The sequence below is a fragment of the Astatotilapia calliptera genome, chromosome 15, assembly GCF_900246225.1.
Source record: "Astatotilapia calliptera chromosome 15, fAstCal1.2, whole genome shotgun sequence".
Classification (NCBI taxonomy): Eukaryota; Metazoa; Chordata; class Actinopteri; order Cichliformes; family Cichlidae; genus Astatotilapia; species Astatotilapia calliptera.
The window spans coordinates 12,111,521-12,128,049 of NC_039316.1; the positions used below are offsets into that span (position 1 = coordinate 12,111,521).

A 16,529-nucleotide genomic window follows, 5' to 3' on the forward strand; every position below is an offset into this window, starting at 1 on the left:
TTTTGTAGAAACTTGGCTACTCTGTCATGTTTTACAGGGACGGGTGAATAAATGAGAATCATTGTTAAGTTGCCAGAGAGTGATAATCAAAATTTCTGTAATGTGGTGACCATTGATAGGCAGGAAAATCTCTGTCATTCACCATTACTTTAAGCTATGTGACCCATGTGATAGATATGAATTGAAGGGGCAGCTCATTTAAGAGTGCATAACACCGCTATAGCTGCTGTAATGCAACATGTTTTATGTTGCGTATATGTATGTCTATTTTTGCATGTAATAATCAATAATAAAATAACTTTGTAACAATTAAAATCTGATTTTTTTTTTAATGTTTTCTGTGCAGAGGTGGTTTCTTTGAACCACACAGTTTGCTTATACGTGCATATGACTGAGAGTTTGTGCATTTTATTGCATGGCATGTGTTACTACTCAAAGATGATCAGAACTGCAGAGCCTTGTTTAAGTAGAAGGTGGTTTTATACACTGCATCCTGTAGGCTCAATATGAACTGAAAGGCTTTAAATTGTAATACCCTAATGGGTAAATATCATCTGTAAGATATTTTGTGTTAGTGAGCTTGATTATTTGCAGCATGGCATTATTATTATTTTTTTGTTATTATTATTATCATCGGAGATATAAGAGCGACAATGACAGTAGTGTGGTGTGCAGTAGTAGTGATTTAATTTACAATGGAGATGGACTGTGGACTATGATGTTTTCAGATGACATAGACCAGGTAAAAGAGAGCGTGGGAAGGTGGGGATTTGCTCAGGAGAAAAGAAGAATGACAGTAGAGGAAAGTCAGAATATGTCTTTGGAGGGGGAAGATGAAGGTAGATGAGTTTAAAAACCTGTGGTCAACCTTCCAAAGTGAAGAAAAGAACGCAGGCAGAATGGAGCGGATGAAGATGTGCGTTAGGGATAGCAGCAAGTCTAAAAGGTAAGGTTTTTCAAGATGTTAGTGAAACCCGCTATCATGTATGGTTTTGAGACAGTGGTAGGACTGACAAAAAACACGTGAGGTAGAGCTGGAGGTGGCAGAGTTGAACATGCTGAGAATTTCACTGTGAGTGACGAGGATGGGCAGGATCGGAAATATGCGCATCTGAGGGACAGCTCAGGTCGAGGAGTTTGGAGACAAAGTTAGAGAGGTAAGACTGAGATGGGTTGGAAATGTACAGAGGAAAGTTATTGGATCTTGAAGATAGAGCTGGCGGGTAGGAGGTTTATGGATGTAGTGAACGAGGATATGCAGGGGTTGGTATGGCAGAGGAGGATGCAAGGGGAAAAAGTGAGGTGTGTGCAGATGAAATACAAATAACAATTTATGAACATTTTTGCGTTGCGGAATATTCAGTAAAGTAAATCTATTTAGGCCTTTTTTTTTATTATTTCTTTGCGGCCAATGGTTGAATCCTCTGTCAATCAAACCCTGGTGTCTCTGCCTTTTCCTGCCCGTCAGAGGGTTTGTTTTCATGCGCGCTGCGCGCAGGCCGTCAGGGAAGTGGTGGGCGTTCCTCTTCATTCGCTCGTTGACTGTTGATGCTGAGAAGAATTTCTCCTCCGCAATCAGCTCTTCAGATGTTTCTCCCTACGCTTGTAGAGGACATGCATCATTTTAAACCCAGTCGAGACAGACTGTACACCACTAGGTGTTGCGGATGTTGCCACGTCCGAACGGGGACGATCATCCTGGGAACATGGTACATGGTACGTACTGTGGTTCGCAATGATAGGGGTCAGTAAGCTAACGTTAGCTAGCACTTTACCAGTTCCGTTAAGTTCCCCAAAGTAGGAAGTTATGCAACGAAGGATGTTAATACAAGGTGCAAATGGCTCTGAGAATTTGTTGCAGTAGTTTTTAGGGACTAAAATATGAAGTAGCTGTTACTCTGGACTCTTTATTCGTCGAGTTAATGTTAACAGAAAGCTAGGGTTAGCAATAACCCGCTACCGCTGTCATGTCGGATTTTGCTTTCTGTTAGTCTCAAACTCGCACAAGTTTGAAAAAAAAAATCGCTTAGTAAATTAAAACAGAGAAGACGTAGTGGTTCATCATTTTTTCGAAGTCATCAGCAGCTGGTTGGTTATTATGCGTATTAAAATACATGAAATTTGACTTGCGTAGCTGACATTTCGCTAACTTGCTAACATGGCGTTTATCAAATAGTGGCCATAATAGCAACCCAAAAAAGCAAAAACGCGCATTTAACACAATAACTAATTATTGTGTCTCACATATGTGGTGATGGCAGTTGTGTTAAAGTAGTCAAAAGTAAAGTAATTGGGCATGCCCACGTAGCTAAGGTTAGCCAACTGTTTTTTGCGCATCTTGTTGCTGCAGCTCTGCTGGCTGGTTAGAGTTAAATCGCTCACTGAATTAATCCCCTTTTCCTTTGCCCACACCACGTAGCAGATGTTGCATGCTTTGGTTGCTTATGTAAATCCCGTTTTGCTTTTTTTATCCCTCTGCAGCTGCACAAAATTTGCCTGGTTTAATCACGTGAACTGCGACTCCCAAATCACTCGGTCGTGTCCATAATGCTCTCTACTGCAGTCGGATAAATGAATAACAGTCATAATCGACCGGGGTGTCATTTTTACATTATTAAATCCCACCGTTACAACGTATCAGATCAATGTCTGGTAGATAAATAAATACTAGCAGTTACACACATTATACCAAGCTTATTTTCTCAAATTAATATCCATAAATACTTCGATGGAGTTCATAAAGTTAAGCCCTCCACTCTTTCCTTTGTTGTTTTGTTATTGTTTTTTTGTTTTTGTTTTTTTAGCCCAGCTCAAGCCGTATATTTATATGTTTGGTATTGCTCACTATTTCGGGTGGGTGATATAGCCTCAATATTACGTCGCAGCATTTCAAGAAAATTTGCAATAATTATATTTCTGACAATATAGAAAAAAATACTAAACAGTGTGTTTTTTATATTTGCAGGCGGCTGCATTTGTAAGTTGATGACCCAGTTCCTAATTTTAGGTGTGAATCAAATAAAACAAGACGCAAACAGCAGGATTATAGTTCAACAGTTGTAATATATCTAGTGACAGCATAAATCAAATGTCAGCACAAAAGTAGCTTAGGTAGTTTTCTCTTGGGATATTTCAAGTAAAAATAGAAAATGTTTGCTTAACACTTTAGTTTAGATAAAGTAGTTTAACCCTGTAATACTACAGGAGCTGTACAATATTGTCAGCAAAAAAAATCTACCTGAGATGTTGTATCTTGTGAGCTTTTTAACCAGCTGTTGAAGCCCTACTACAAGGTAACCACACGAGTAATTTCCAGCCACTGTTTGCTCTTCCTGTAATGTGTAGTGCATCTAACAAGTTGCAGTGCTGCTTGGTGGAGTCATTTGTTTATATTTACATTGAACTTCATCAGCTGTTAGTATCTCCCCCTTTCCAGAAATTTGATTCTGTTCATTTGGATTTTAGTAGGTGAACTGTTTAGTCACTCATCCAAGTGAGTGGATATTATTCATCCTTACCTGGATGATTAAGCTTGCATCAAGACATATATCCTGCCTTGTAGCCTGGTTGTACTCGACTGTGTATTTTTTATTTATTTTATTTTTTTCTTTTGAAACAAGTGTGTTGTTTCCACCTTTAGCGGGACCATTTTTCTAGCATATTTTAGTACTGCAAGTACTGCACTTTGTTGGAGGATGTTGAAGTAGCTTCCTTTTTAAGTAATAAATTATCATTGGACCCGTGGCTCTTGCTTTCATGTTCAAGCTTGTATCCTTGTTGCACACTGGGGAACTTTAACACATGATGTTGCTGTAGCAGTGCTATTGTGATATGACACTTTTATAACACGTGGTAAAAATGATCATGGCTGTTATAATATGGCACAGCTCTACTCACTGTGCATTCAGACAGCGCTACACAACAGCAGGCTCTGTAATTTTCTATACAGAGTATGTACTAACATGGTCTTTAATGTGGTTTCGGCGTCTCAGGCTTGTTTGTTGTTACCATTAATGTAAAAAGCGGAAGTAGAGTTACTGAGAGAGGCGACATGAAGACGTACCTACTAGCTGGGGACTTTATTATAGTTGATGCAGCATGGTGGTGCAGCAGTTAACAGTGTTGCTTCAGCCAGAAAGTTCCTGTTCTGAATCTGCTGGCCAGCTGGGGCTTTTCTGTGTTTAGTCTGCAAGTTGTCCTTTTGCTCGTTTGGATTTTCTCCAGGTGTACAGACTTCCTCCTACAGTCATGCACGTTAGGTTAACGGATCCTAAATTGCATGCATGCTGGTGTCAGCAATGATAGAATGATTTAAACTAAATATTCACCTCTTTGTCAGTAATTTTGATCTAGAAAATTTAAATATTGTGTCTCAGATGTGTCGGAGTCACTTAGTCTTACCAATACATATGTGGTCACATTCAGTAAAGAAACATTAGCTGCAAGTAAAGATAGCTGGTAGTACTAATTGGTAAGCTAGTGTCATACATTACAGATTTTAATTATTGAAAGGTGTACTTAGTTTTTTGTAGTGTTTCTTTTTTAACAATTTTGAACTGTTTCTGCTTAAATTGTGCTACTTTAAAATGTTTGGGGATGTTTTGTTTACTTTCAAGCTACAGTTTTCTCAAGTGCTTATCCAGCTGGGGCTCCCAGTTGTCAAATAGCAGGTGGAGTCCATGGAGGTCCATGATAAAGTCAAACTAGTTGAAAGTGACTTTGATCACTTTAAGATAAGGAGAGTGTTTTCCTGTTTCACTGTCCACAAATGAGTCACCAAAAACATTTTTAAAATGGTGTTTGGTTTAACCTGTCAGTATGTGGGCTGGTTTTTCAAAGGCACCGGGTCAGAACTGGTCCCGTGGCTCATTTGTGGGAAGTTGATAATGGTGTGTAGCAGTGATTAATTCGGGCATCCACATTTGGCATAAAAATGATTTTTCAAGCAGATGATATCAAAGGAGAATTTGAAGGCTACATAACAGAGACCCAGTGTAGGTTTTATTTATGTCAGTGAGTAATTGGAGCATAAGTTGAAGGGCACAGGTGTAAGGGGGCTTCCAGATTGGGTTAAAATGGCCTGTATTTATATAGCGCTTTACTAGTCCCAAAAGACCCCAAAGCGTTTTACACATCCAGTCATCCACCCATTCACACACAGGTGATGGCAGCTACATTGTAGCCACAGCCACCCTGGGGCGCACTGACAGAGGCGAGGCTGCCGGACACTGGCGCCACCGGGCCCTCTGACCACCACCAGTAGGCAACGGGTGAAGTGTCTTGCCCAAGGACACAACGACCGAGACTGTCCAAGCCGGGGCTCAAACCGGCAACCTTCCGATTACAACTCTTGAGCCACGATCGCCCCACATTGTATGTTCATCTACTTCACTTAATATCTTTGGGCTTAAACAGTATGTGCTAGACTCCTAATTTTGAAAGCATTCAAAGAAAACAAAAACAGAACAGTTTCTGAAAGATATTGTTGTGCGTTCTTGAATCATGGAAAAAGACGAATACCCAGATAAGGCAAAGAAGGAGGTTTTGCAATCTTGTTGTGATCTTTATCTGATCATACAAGTTTACTTCTCTCCCTTTTACGTAACCAGTGGTTTCAGTTGATCTTTTTCAACAATATACTTGTTGCTGTGCCTTTCAGCTTCAGTGTTGGCATGTTTCTGGAATCTAAAATGTGTCCTGGTAATTGTATGTTCATCTACTTTTGGTGAAGGAATACATATCTATGTATTTTAAAGCCCATTTTAACCTTCTCTTTCCTCCACTCAGGTAGTGAACCTGTTGATGGGCATCCTGCTCACTGTCGCTGTGACCCACCCAGAGAACGTCCCCACTATCGACCTGCAGTATGAGGTCATTGACCACTATTTTGCTTCTGACCGGATGTCTGGTAAGTAAAAACAAATTGTCATAAAACTAATTTCATAACAAAAAAAACTGGATTGTATTCTGGTTAGTGGATCATACACCAGTATTAACTTTCAAAGGTTGGTCTTTAAATTGTACTGTGTCCTATGACAGTAAGGGCTTGTGCTCTGAGGTAGAATGAGTGAAACATTAGTTCACTCCATTGGAATAAATAGTGGAGCCATGCCTTTTCTTTTCAGTGCTTTTCACTAACTCATGAGTCGCTGTTATTCTGTGGTTGATCGTGTGATTCATTCTCCACTGGGAGATCAGCTCCACACTCACTGCAAAACAAAATTTACAAGGACAGCAGAACACTGTTAAGTTGTTTACGTGTCATCTTAAAATGTAGTTTGGGGTGTGGTGCCACTGGTGCTACTTCCTTTGTGATTCCTTGAGGATTTATGTTTGTTTAGATATTTGTGTGTGCGCGACGGGGCAGGGCTGGCAGGACTGAGTGCGTGTTCTGTTTAGCTGGCAGTTGTTTTGTTGGTTGGCTTGGTGAAGGCCTCTTCATTTTAATAAAACAGTGACTCAGCGAGAGAGGAGGGGCCACATCGGCCATGTGGTGACCTTCCCATAACAGGCTTGTGCCAGCACACAGGACATTGGAGGATGTCCACTGCTTGCAAAGGCAATCTTAATATTCAGATGGGTTAAGTTGTTAAAAGTCGTGGCCATTAGGGCAGCTTCATCAGCCTCCACTCATTCAGCAGTTGAAGTCATTTTAAAACGTTGTGCAGCTGATAGAAAGAAGGGGTGAAAGTGGCTCTGTGGGTTTGAGGTTAAGGTCATTTCTTTAAATACTCCTTTTAGATATGCTGGTATAAATAGGAAATCCTGTGTTAATAATATCAGAATTATGAGTTGATGAAATTTTAGCTGTTCGTCTTCTTGCTTTAAAAAATATAATATATTATTGCGGTGTGTGCGTTTGCCCCTATCAAATTTATTTTTCTTGAGCGGCAGTCCCCTGTCAGGTTCATGCATCAGTGAACATGTTGTTCTGCCTGAGCTACTGAATAACGGAAGATTTTGTCTGGACCGCATTTCTGTAGTTGCTCACTCACAGGCATCTCCAGTGCAACAGGCAGAACAGTTCAGTATGAGAGAGACTGAGTAAGTGATGAGGAGAGAGAGGAGGATATGAAAGGCAGACCTTTTAATTATCCCAGACTGAGTTTCATTACGTCTTTACTGACTGAAAGCGAGAGGCTTAATGCTCCCCAGAGCTGGCCTTTAAAATGGAGTGAGCTGGAAAGAGAGAATCCCTGGAGACTGTTCACTTAACACTGAATGCAGCTGCCTCAAAGACCACAGGCAAAATGTTTAACAATAAAGCCAGTGCTGTAGTAAAATGTAGTAAAATCTTTAACTGTATTCATTCAGTGTATTCCTTCTGTCTTTTTCTCATACAGAAAATGCCTGTGTTGGATTTGCCATCTCTCTCTTGATGCTCACTATCAGTGCCATGATGGTGTACGGAGCTATTACTGTAAGTGTGCACTGTAAATAAAATTTTTTTTCTTTTTAAATCTCTTTGACAGCGTGTAATATATTTAAAGTGTTGTCGTGGTTTGTTTTTTTTGTTTTTTGTTTTTTAATGCAAAAATGTAATCCCAAATGTCGTGTTTAAAAGTGTGAAAGAAAAAGAAGCAGGATAAGAGGTAACCAAAGGAGAAAAACATGCCAAATAACCCTGATGTCATGGGGCTGAAGCACACAATACTGTGATCTTATTGCCTGTCGTCTTTACCTCACAGGCTTGCCTGATTGCATCAAGACTGACAGGTTTGATAGCGTTTTGACGTGGACCTGTATTTAGCTGCTAGTATGGATGACTGCACAGTTAAAAGTATGACACCCATCTGCAGGCTGGGTATACTGTGCATGCTGGTTACTGTGCAGGTAGAAACCCAGAGACAAATGTGGCAGATACCCTTTTCCACTGTAGTATACCAGGTACCCCTTTTAGATTCCACCCTCCCCATTGTAATAAGTATTTAATTATAGTGTACCAAATCCAAATTCCTACTTAATGTTAGCAGTGAAGAAGATTTTCGTCAGAACCTGAGTACACTGTGCTTTGGTAGAAAGAAAATGTATCAGAAAGGACTGTTTTGCTGATTTAAACCTTCTCTGTATATATTTATGATAATGCCTGTTTATATCCATGGGTGCTTATTGTTAGCTGTTTGTTTACCTCAAAGCACATCTGATATTTCAATCTGAGCAGTGGAAAATCTCAGAATCGTTACGTTTAGAACTTGGAAGAAGACTTCTTAAGAAATGAGTAGTGCACCCATAGCTGTAAGATTTGTAGATCTAAATAACATTAATATGTTTAGGGTTTATCTTAACTAAGACAAGTTTAGAGATAAGGTTTGAATCTGCACTATAGTTCTTCCAAAATTATAAAAGATCTGCCCAAGTGATTCATTCTTTTAATCATCTTTCTTTCTTTCTTTCTTTCTTTTTTTTTTTTTTTTTTTTTTTTTTTTTTTTTAGCACCGTGAGGGCTGGCTCATCCCATTTTTCTGCTACCAGCTGTTTGACTTTGCTCTGAGCTGCCTGGTGGCCATCAGTTCTCTCACGTACCTACCCAGGATCAGAGACTACCTGGACCAGCTGGTCAGTTCAAAGTCCGATGTTATTTTTCACAATATCTCAATCTGACTACACCCTTTCCATGACAGTATCTTTACAACTTCTCACTTGGCCCTCATCCAGTATCGCCCTCTTTGCTCTCTCTAAAGATTTAGTGATTCACACCATGCCCAGTTGGAAACTGAGATTTCGGACACTTATTAGTCAACATTTTCCATAAGTGCTGTTGCATAAATGCAAAGGTTGTTAAGGAGGTAGTGTACTTTTGTGTCACACTGGAAGTCTCATGGACACTACAGCGTATAAATGTAACTGGCTCTCTTCCACAGTCTGTCTTTTAACCTGTCTTCCTCCCATCACCCCCAACCGGTCGCGGCAGATGGCTGTCGCTCCATGAGGGGAGGGAGTTTTCCTCCCCACTGTCGCCAAGTGCCTCTTCAAAGAGCGTTGTTCGATTTTCTCTCCATTATTGTAGCGTCTTTACCTTACCATATAAAGTGCCTTGAGGCATCTGTTTTTGTGATTTAGTGCTATATAAATAAAACTGAGTAAATGTGCACATTTATACATCAAACACTCAATTACTAAACAGTCAGTATTTATAGGGAGTCCTTTCAGATGCAGCCATGACCAATGAAGCAACAGTCAACAGTCGCCGTATCCACAACCTAAGCTTTTCATGCTTCTAACGATAATAAGAGAGAGAATTCTGATTTTACCATACGATTTATCTCTACACGTACAGAGATTATTTCCTAGAGGGAAAAAAAAATGTAAGAAAACAGATGAGCTCATTGTTATTCTTTCAGTAAGGGTGCTTCCAGAAGAAAAAAAAGAAAACGATAGTAGTCTTTTTACATTTCGAGTGTGGAAATGCTGACAGTAAAGTGAGTAAGAATCAACATTTTGTCTCCTTTTCCTCCTCAGCCGGATTTCCCATACAAGGATAACCTCCTCTATATGAACTCCAGCTGCCTGCTGCTCGTTGTGCTGGTCTTCTTTGCCTTCCTCATCATCCTCAAGGTGAATCTATCAATTATTCACAGTCAGACACAGTTATATTAGGATGTTTGTTTGGTTTTGGCATATGTGTTCATTTAGGAGGAGGAGACAGGAAGCTGTCGACTGTAACGATACAAATATTTTTCCCTCTGCTTTCCAGGCTTATTTGATCAACTGTGTGTGGAACTGCTACAAGTATATTAACAACAGGAACATGCCAGAAATCGCTGTGTACCCTGCCTTTGAAACCCCTCCCCAGGTATGCAAGCCACCTCAGCATCTATGAACAGAAAGTATTGAGGCACTGGCACCGTGATGCTGTAGTTGAGGCAGCAGGCGACACGGTGTCTCCACACTGAAAGCTGACCTGCTGAGAGGATAGTCTCACTCCAGATATTCTTTACGCCATCTTTAAAGAAACATTTAATATTACCGGTAGTTATTATTTAGGTTGCACTAAAACATGCTTCTACTATGGTAAAATTAATTCATAACTCAGGCTAAAATCGACAATATAAATGATTTAGTTTGCCGGTTATCTTCTCAGTTATTAGACTGAAAATGTGTCTGTAGACAAACAGAAGTTGCCAGCATTCACATTTAAAAAGCTCCGATTCACTTTGTGCATTTTCCTTTATTTTTAATCGAGTTTCAGAATAATTTCAAACTAATTTTAACTTCACTGATGCTGCTCTGCTCAGAATGTGCTGAATACTGCAGATGGGCCAGAGTTCTGATGTCATCGCAGCTTAATTTCATTTATTGATGTTGAATTCAACAAAGGAACTGAGAGTCACAGAACATGACTCTCAATTCCTTTTTTCAGAGACATGCTTGGTTGGGTTTTTGGTTTCATGTTGTCTTTTTTCCCCCTCCCTGTACAATGAGCCCTCACTACTCTTTAAATGTTTCTCTCTCTTCTTTAGTACATCTTGCCTACTTACGAGATGGCCATGAAGATGCCAGAGAAGGAGCCGCCTCCTCCTTACATGCCAGCCTAAACACCAGCCCTGTTGCCAAAACACACACGCACACACAGCCATCATATGCATTCCTTCTTGCCCTCACCTGATCCCCGACCCCTCTGACCTGTTGTGTAAGTGTAAGACCCCTGAAGATGTTTAGTTCAACCCTCCCACCTGCCCTCAGCCGCTGTATTTCTATAGTGTCTATAGAGCGTTCTGGAGATGAGAGGAGAAAGGTGGCAAATGAGAGCATGACTGAAAATGAATGAATGAATGTGTTTAAAAAGAGGCACAAGTGTATCCCTGTCCCACCCCATCTTCTGCCAACATTTTTTTTGTTGTCTTAGTAAAAGGGATATATGTGAAAGTTAAACTGCTTGAAATGCTCTTATCAATCCAGCACATCCCATTAATAGATTGATATATGAAGTTTAAAAGAAAAACAAACTGACAATCCACTTACTATAGCACTTATTGTTGCATTGTGTTACAGTTTTCCCCTCAATCATTAAGAAGTAAATGATTCTATCTCAGTCTTGAATGGAGTCTGTAGCATTTTTTGTCTGTTATTTATTTAGCTTCACTGTAATTAAGTTTTACCCCCACCTTAGACATCATCACCACTCTCTGCTGCCCCTATGTGTTGGCTAAGGTAGTAAACTGTGTTCCAGCTAAGATAAACGTGTGGGGGCAGAGGGCACTGATGGTGGATCATTTTCTCTGCTTTTTCTTTTTAACTTTTACCTGGTACCTGTAGAAAACAGCTAGTCTTGTGAAAATTAGTTGTTGCATGCTTATCGGCAAACCTTACCCTCGTTCCTATATTGGTCATATGATTTATCCTAGTAGAAATACATTTGACTTCAATAAACCTTTCAAAACTATTACATCTTAGTTCTCGTCTTTTTTTCTCATCATAAATAAACTGAAGGAAAATCGAGAGATATTAAAAAGGAGCTCTCACTACAAGTCTTGAAATAGCGTTAAGGACAAAAAAAACAACCACATGGTCTCATAGACTCATATGCTGGTGATTGATAATACTCATACGCCATCTAGTGTCAGCAGGTAGTAATACAGTGTTTAGGGACGTCCTCAACCCAGCCCTTATTTATTTATTTTGTTTCCAAGTAGCCAGACTTTCTTTTAATTTTTGAAAGTAGTCTTAAACAGTAATTCTTCAGAATTTTTTAAGCTAATGTGTTATTGTCTATAGCTCCACAGGTTTTATAGTAAGTTATTCAAACTCTGGACTTTGTTGGTAGAGTGTATTTCAGACAGCATGTTTAGATCAACAAAATCACATATTTACCACTTTATTGTCCCAAATGTTTTTCATTATGCTAAAACAAGATTTGCATATTTGCAGCACTGTTGCAAAACATTGAAAAAGTAAGAACAAAGAAACATTTTTGGCTCTTCTATACACCTCCTGAAGTTCATGACCCACCTTTTTGGGGCAGACAGTTTGACGTGTCTCACTCAGGTCTCCTCCTACTCAGTGGCGGTTTGACCCCCTGATCCTCACAGACAAAGTGTTCAGAGAGGTCAGACCACAGAAGACGCTCTGCACACTGAAAGGATGAAGGCTTTTCACTGGATCCTCCTGTACTGCGCTGCACCCCTGCTGTCTGATGTACAGGGCACATACCACCTCATGGCAGGGGATCCCGAGCTAATGGCTGCTCAGAGTTATGCTCAAACCAGAAATAATGGGCACCCACCGCTCAGGACCCTGAATCCAGCAAGTAAGTCTTTAATTTTTAGTATTCTGGTTTTACACAAAAGTCTAGCAGTGGTGGAATAGGTAGGCTAGGAAAAGAAATACAGCAGCTTACAAACATGTAAGACATTTAAAATATCAGAGAGCAGAGCAACTAGAATTTGACTCCCAAGTTTAGTGGAGTTGACAAAGTACAAGATACTTGAGTGAGCATACTTTGTCCACCGCTCCTTTCTAGCAGTATTATTTTGCTTTTTTCCACAAAAGATTAATGCACATTTTTTGTAGTAAAAATCATTCATTTTTAATATTACAGATATTTCATTCATAAAAATTCATTCTAACAAATAAATTTTACACTCTTCTCAAACACATCCTGCATGAATTCTCAGATCTTGGCTGGGGGTTTCACAAGCTCTGTGCAGACTATAGTAGAGGCTTGTCTGAAACAGCCCGGATGGCTGAATGCACATACTAATAATTTGTCTGTGATCCAAAGTAAACAAAAGAGATTATTGCACAGTATGTTTTACTTACTACACAATGTCAACTTACACAACTTTCCTGTTTACCTTCTACCAACCTACTAATGTTCTCATCACTTTTCCTTTCTGGTGGCCTCGTAGTTCACAGAAGTGACTACACGTATAGAGAAAGGTATCACTACCACTACCAGCCACCAAGGATCCCTCCACCGGTAGTGTATCACCCCTTTCCTCTATCTCCACCAGTGACTTACCACAGACCCCCAGTCCCTATATCACCTTTTCACCACACATTCAAAGGCCCACATATGCATCACATACACAAAGCTCTCTCACCACCACTGGTTCGTCATCCCCAACATGGGATCAAAGACCCGTTCCCTTACAAAGTGAAAGGTCTCTGTCCCTCACCTGTGGTACGCCCTCCAACTGAACCAGAACCGGCAATTCTACCAACCCTGCCAGCGAGTACAGTGCCACCGGTGACCGCTGTGCCGCCAGGGAAGACCACCACTCCTGTGACGCTACCGGTCAGTACCCAAAGCGGCTTCATCACCACCGTCAGTCCTGTGCCGACAGGTAGAATATTACCAGTTAGGTTTGCTTTCCAAACCAACCAATGCTCTTTTTTCAGGTCAGATATTTTAGTTCCATTTCATCAGTGATGTTTATGTAAAGAGGTAAACACTCCAGAAATGATCTAGTTTAATGTATGTGTGTAAAACTGGACTGGCAGGGATTCTAACTGCCATTGACATGCCATTTTTCATGTGTTGGGCATCCTTTTCATTCAGGAAAATGACATGAAAGGATAAAGCATGTCTCTGATGGACTGTTGAATCCCTGAAATGATGCATAGTATGTAAAATAGCATACAATATCATTTTAGAGGAACCACCGCGGCGATGCTCAATTGTTTCATTGAGTGCATCCCAAAGTATTCTTTCTTCTTTTGTGGATGAATAACTACATAATGACCTCAGAGAAAGTACAAATGTTTGTCTGAATAATGAACTGAATTTTTTTTGTATTATATCGATTTAATCCTGCCATGGTTTGATCACAGAGACAGACTCTCAGTGCAGAAGCCGTTCCCTGGACCTGGTCTTCATCATTGACAGCTCTCGCAGCGTGCGTCGAGGAGAGTTTGAGAAGGTTAAAATCTTTCTGGCCAACATAGTCGACACCCTTGAAGTGGGCTCAGATTCCACCAGGGTGGCTGTGGTCAACTACGCCAGCACGGTCAAGACAGAGTTCCTGCTCAAAGACTATTTTAGCAAACTAGACTTGAAGAAAGCCATCTCCCGCATTGAGCCTTTGGCGACTGGCACCATGACCGGCCTCGCCATCAAAACTGCAGCGAATGAAGCTTTCACCGAGCAGTCTGGAGCCCGGCCTCGTTCTAGGAATATCTCCAAGGTGGCCATCATCGTGACAGACGGGAGACCTCAAGACCAGGTGGAAGAAGTGTCTGCTGCAGCCCGGGGAAAGGGTATCGAGATCTACGCTGTCGGGGTGGACCGTGCAGACATGCAATCCCTTCAGCTGATGGCCAGCACCCCTCTGGAGGACCACGTCTTCTACGTGGAGACCTACGGCGTCATCGAGAAGCTCACGTCCAAGTTCAGAGAGACCCTGTGTGGTAGGACAAAGCCGGCCTGCAAGACATTTTTCCATCATTAAGTCTGGGGGAGGCTTTTATGGGTCATTGACAGTTATTGGTAAAAATGTGAAAAAAGTATTAGAACAGATGGTCTCAGCCCCCGTATGGACTGCAGATGTCGGCTCTAGAACGTGCTTGTAGTCGCCAATTTAAACCCACGGAAAGTCTTAAGACTGTCAGCTTCTCTTTAAAAAGCGAAACGTTTATATGGTGATCATAGATTGATTATTTTTGCAATCAAAGCGTCCCGGTTCTCTGAATTTTTCCTTAGTCTGTGTTGAAAATAATTAAAACGTAGAGTAAAACCTCTCTACAAAACTTTTAAACATTTGGAAAACTGATTAGAAAGCATTCAGATGAACATAACATGATAAGTGAAATCCATCCATATAAGCTGATTTTATTCTTTTTGAAACATAAGAAACATCGAATTTTCAAAGTAAATTTATCAGACACAATGATCAACTATCAAAAACAGTTTGCTAACTTGTGTGACTGCTCTTCAATTACATTCGTGTACTAAAAGACAGATGTTGAAGGTTTGAAATGGATGTTTTGCTGTATTGTTTCTCCATATGTGTGAATTTGTGTGCGTCTGTTCGTTAACTGTCCAAACTGATGTGCTTTGTTATGTTACCTCAGTTGTCCAACACACAGCAGTTCACAGATGCGGTGAAGGTGTTTCCGCCACATGTGTGGTCAACTACAAATATCTTCGAAAAGTTTCCAGTCATACTTTTTTAACTCGTGCATGCAGAAAAAAATCATAAAATTCCAAAATGTGAAGTAAAAAATAGCTTCTATCTTTTTTTAGCATAGTCTTACGTTTCACAAGCTACCCACCTTGCTTGCACGCAAAAAACTGTACCCATGCTGCCATCCCTTAATCCTGGCTTATTCTAGGTGTGGACCCCTGCTCCATGGGACACGACTGCGAACACATTTGTGTCAACAGCAACGCCTCGTATTACTGCAAGTGCCGGAAAGGTTATATCTTGAATGCGGACAAGAAAACATGTTCCCTGAAACGTAAGATCATACTGTGTGGATTCCTGCAGCTCTTTGGTGTCATACTAATGCTCCTCAACAGTTTAAAGACGTGTAGATACCCAGCTTGGATTCTGATCAGGGCTTCATAACACTACAAAAATCCTGAATCTGTAGCAGATGGTTTTGTTTTTTTGGACAGTTTACATGAAATTGGTACTTTTCTGCCTTAAAAAGCTTCCATTCATTTAAGCTTTGTTTTGTTCTCCATCAGCAGTCTAGTGGGGGAAAGTGGCGTGGGTGGTGCTCTGTGTGCTTTTTCACTCTCTGCGTGATCTGTTACCCTGATGTGAAATTTGCTTTCTCCCGGCAAAGAGGTGAAGGTCGAGGTGGTGGAGGATCCCTGCAAATGCGAGGCTAGACTGGCTTTCCAGAAGCAGACGCAGGCAGCCATCCAACAGCTCGCAGCCAAGCATATCCAGTCTGTTGTTTCAGATGGATGACAGTTTATTATAAACAGTCTCTGCAGCTGACAGCTGATGGTTTCTTCGTGTTATTATTGTTACTGGTGTTATTGCTCCATTGTATAATTGTCAAAAAAAAAGTCCTTGACTCCTCAAACTTGCTGACGTGACTGGGAGAATAGAGCGTCTTGAGAACACGGTGGGCCGTGCCTGAAACTTTGCACGTAAGTAAGAGTCAGCGGCTTTTTCCTCCATGATTGGTAGTAAAAGGTTCCCACCCACTGGGAGCAATCTGACCTCCTGATTATTTATATTCCGCAGAGCCAGATGACTTTTGTTGCTCCCACAGACTACTGCATCATGGGGAGGAACTTCCTGCGATCCACTCTAACTTCAACCACAGACTGAGAGAAGCAATGACTCACAAATCAACCCCCCAGGTTACTGACTGCTGAGCAACAATGTCTACAAATAAACTTTATTTTAACTTTTTATTGATGATTTTTTTCCCCCCAAATCTACTGTAAATGTTACTTAAACTAAACCCCCAGGAGCATATTAAAATATATAGTAATCTAACATTTCTTTAATCTTTTTTTTCTATTTTGTACAAATGAATATTTTCCCATTTATCAGGTGGTGACACAAACATGTATCATACCATATATATAGTAAAAAATTCCATTAAAATCTAATCTCATATTTGTA

General features: G+C 40.5%; 2 protein-coding genes across 5 annotated transcripts; both read left to right on the forward strand.

Annotated features, from left to right (window-relative positions):
• The first annotated feature begins 1,485 nt into the window (after window positions 1–1,485).
• On the forward strand, window positions 1,486–11,383 carry laptm4a (lysosomal protein transmembrane 4 alpha). The gene is made up of 7 exons (XM_026142899.1): window positions 1,486–1,716; window positions 5,788–5,908; window positions 7,344–7,420; window positions 8,434–8,556; window positions 9,460–9,555; window positions 9,695–9,793; window positions 10,461–11,383. Exons 1-7 carry the CDS (start codon window positions 1,549–1,551, stop codon window positions 10,533–10,535), a joined length of 759 nt encoding a protein of 252 aa, XP_025998684.1. The 5' UTR covers window positions 1,486–1,548; the 3' UTR covers window positions 10,536–11,383.
• A 446-nt stretch (window positions 11,384–11,829) lies between these two features.
• Window positions 11,830–16,529, forward strand: matn3a (matrilin 3a). 4 transcript variants are annotated; one of them, XM_026143544.1, is made up of 7 exons: window positions 11,833–12,247; window positions 12,849–13,286; window positions 13,774–14,349; window positions 15,274–15,399; window positions 15,733–15,831; window positions 15,980–16,045; window positions 16,143–16,529. In XM_026143544.1, exons 1-6 carry the CDS (start codon window positions 12,082–12,084, stop codon window positions 16,033–16,035), a joined length of 1,461 nt encoding a protein of 486 aa, XP_025999329.1. In that variant the 5' UTR covers window positions 11,833–12,081; the 3' UTR covers window positions 16,036–16,045; window positions 16,143–16,529. The 4 variants fall into 4 exon arrangements, with proteins under 4 accessions (XP_025999330.1, XP_025999329.1, XP_025999332.1 ...); XM_026143545.1 differs by lacking the exon at window positions 15,274–15,399 and having other exon boundaries at window positions 11,830–12,247; XM_026143546.1 differs by lacking the exon at window positions 12,849–13,286 and having other exon boundaries at window positions 11,848–12,247.

Excerpts from the sequence above, each read along its gene's own strand:
- laptm4a (XM_026142899.1), top strand. The coding sequence starts at position 1,549 with ATGCTGAGAAGAATTTCTCCTCCGCAATCAGCTCTTCAGATGTTTCTC. Across the intron at positions 1,717-5,787 it reads TCCTGGGAACATGGTACATG|GTAGTGAACCTGTTGATGGG; the intron begins GTACGTACTGTG and ends TCCTCCACTCAG. Across the intron at positions 5,909-7,343 it reads TGCTTCTGACCGGATGTCTG|AAAATGCCTGTGTTGGATTT; the intron begins GTAAGTAAAAAC and ends TTTCTCATACAG.
- matn3a (XM_026143544.1), top strand. The coding sequence starts at position 12,082 with ATGAAGGCTTTTCACTGGATCCTCCTGTACTGCGCTGCACCCCTGCTG. Across the intron at positions 15,400-15,732 it reads GAAAACATGTTCCCTGAAAC|AGGTGAAGGTCGAGGTGGTG; the intron begins GTAAGATCATAC and ends CTCCCGGCAAAG. Across the intron at positions 15,832-15,979 it reads CCAACAGCTCGCAGCCAAGC|TTGCTGACGTGACTGGGAGA; the intron begins ATATCCAGTCTG and ends GACTCCTCAAAC.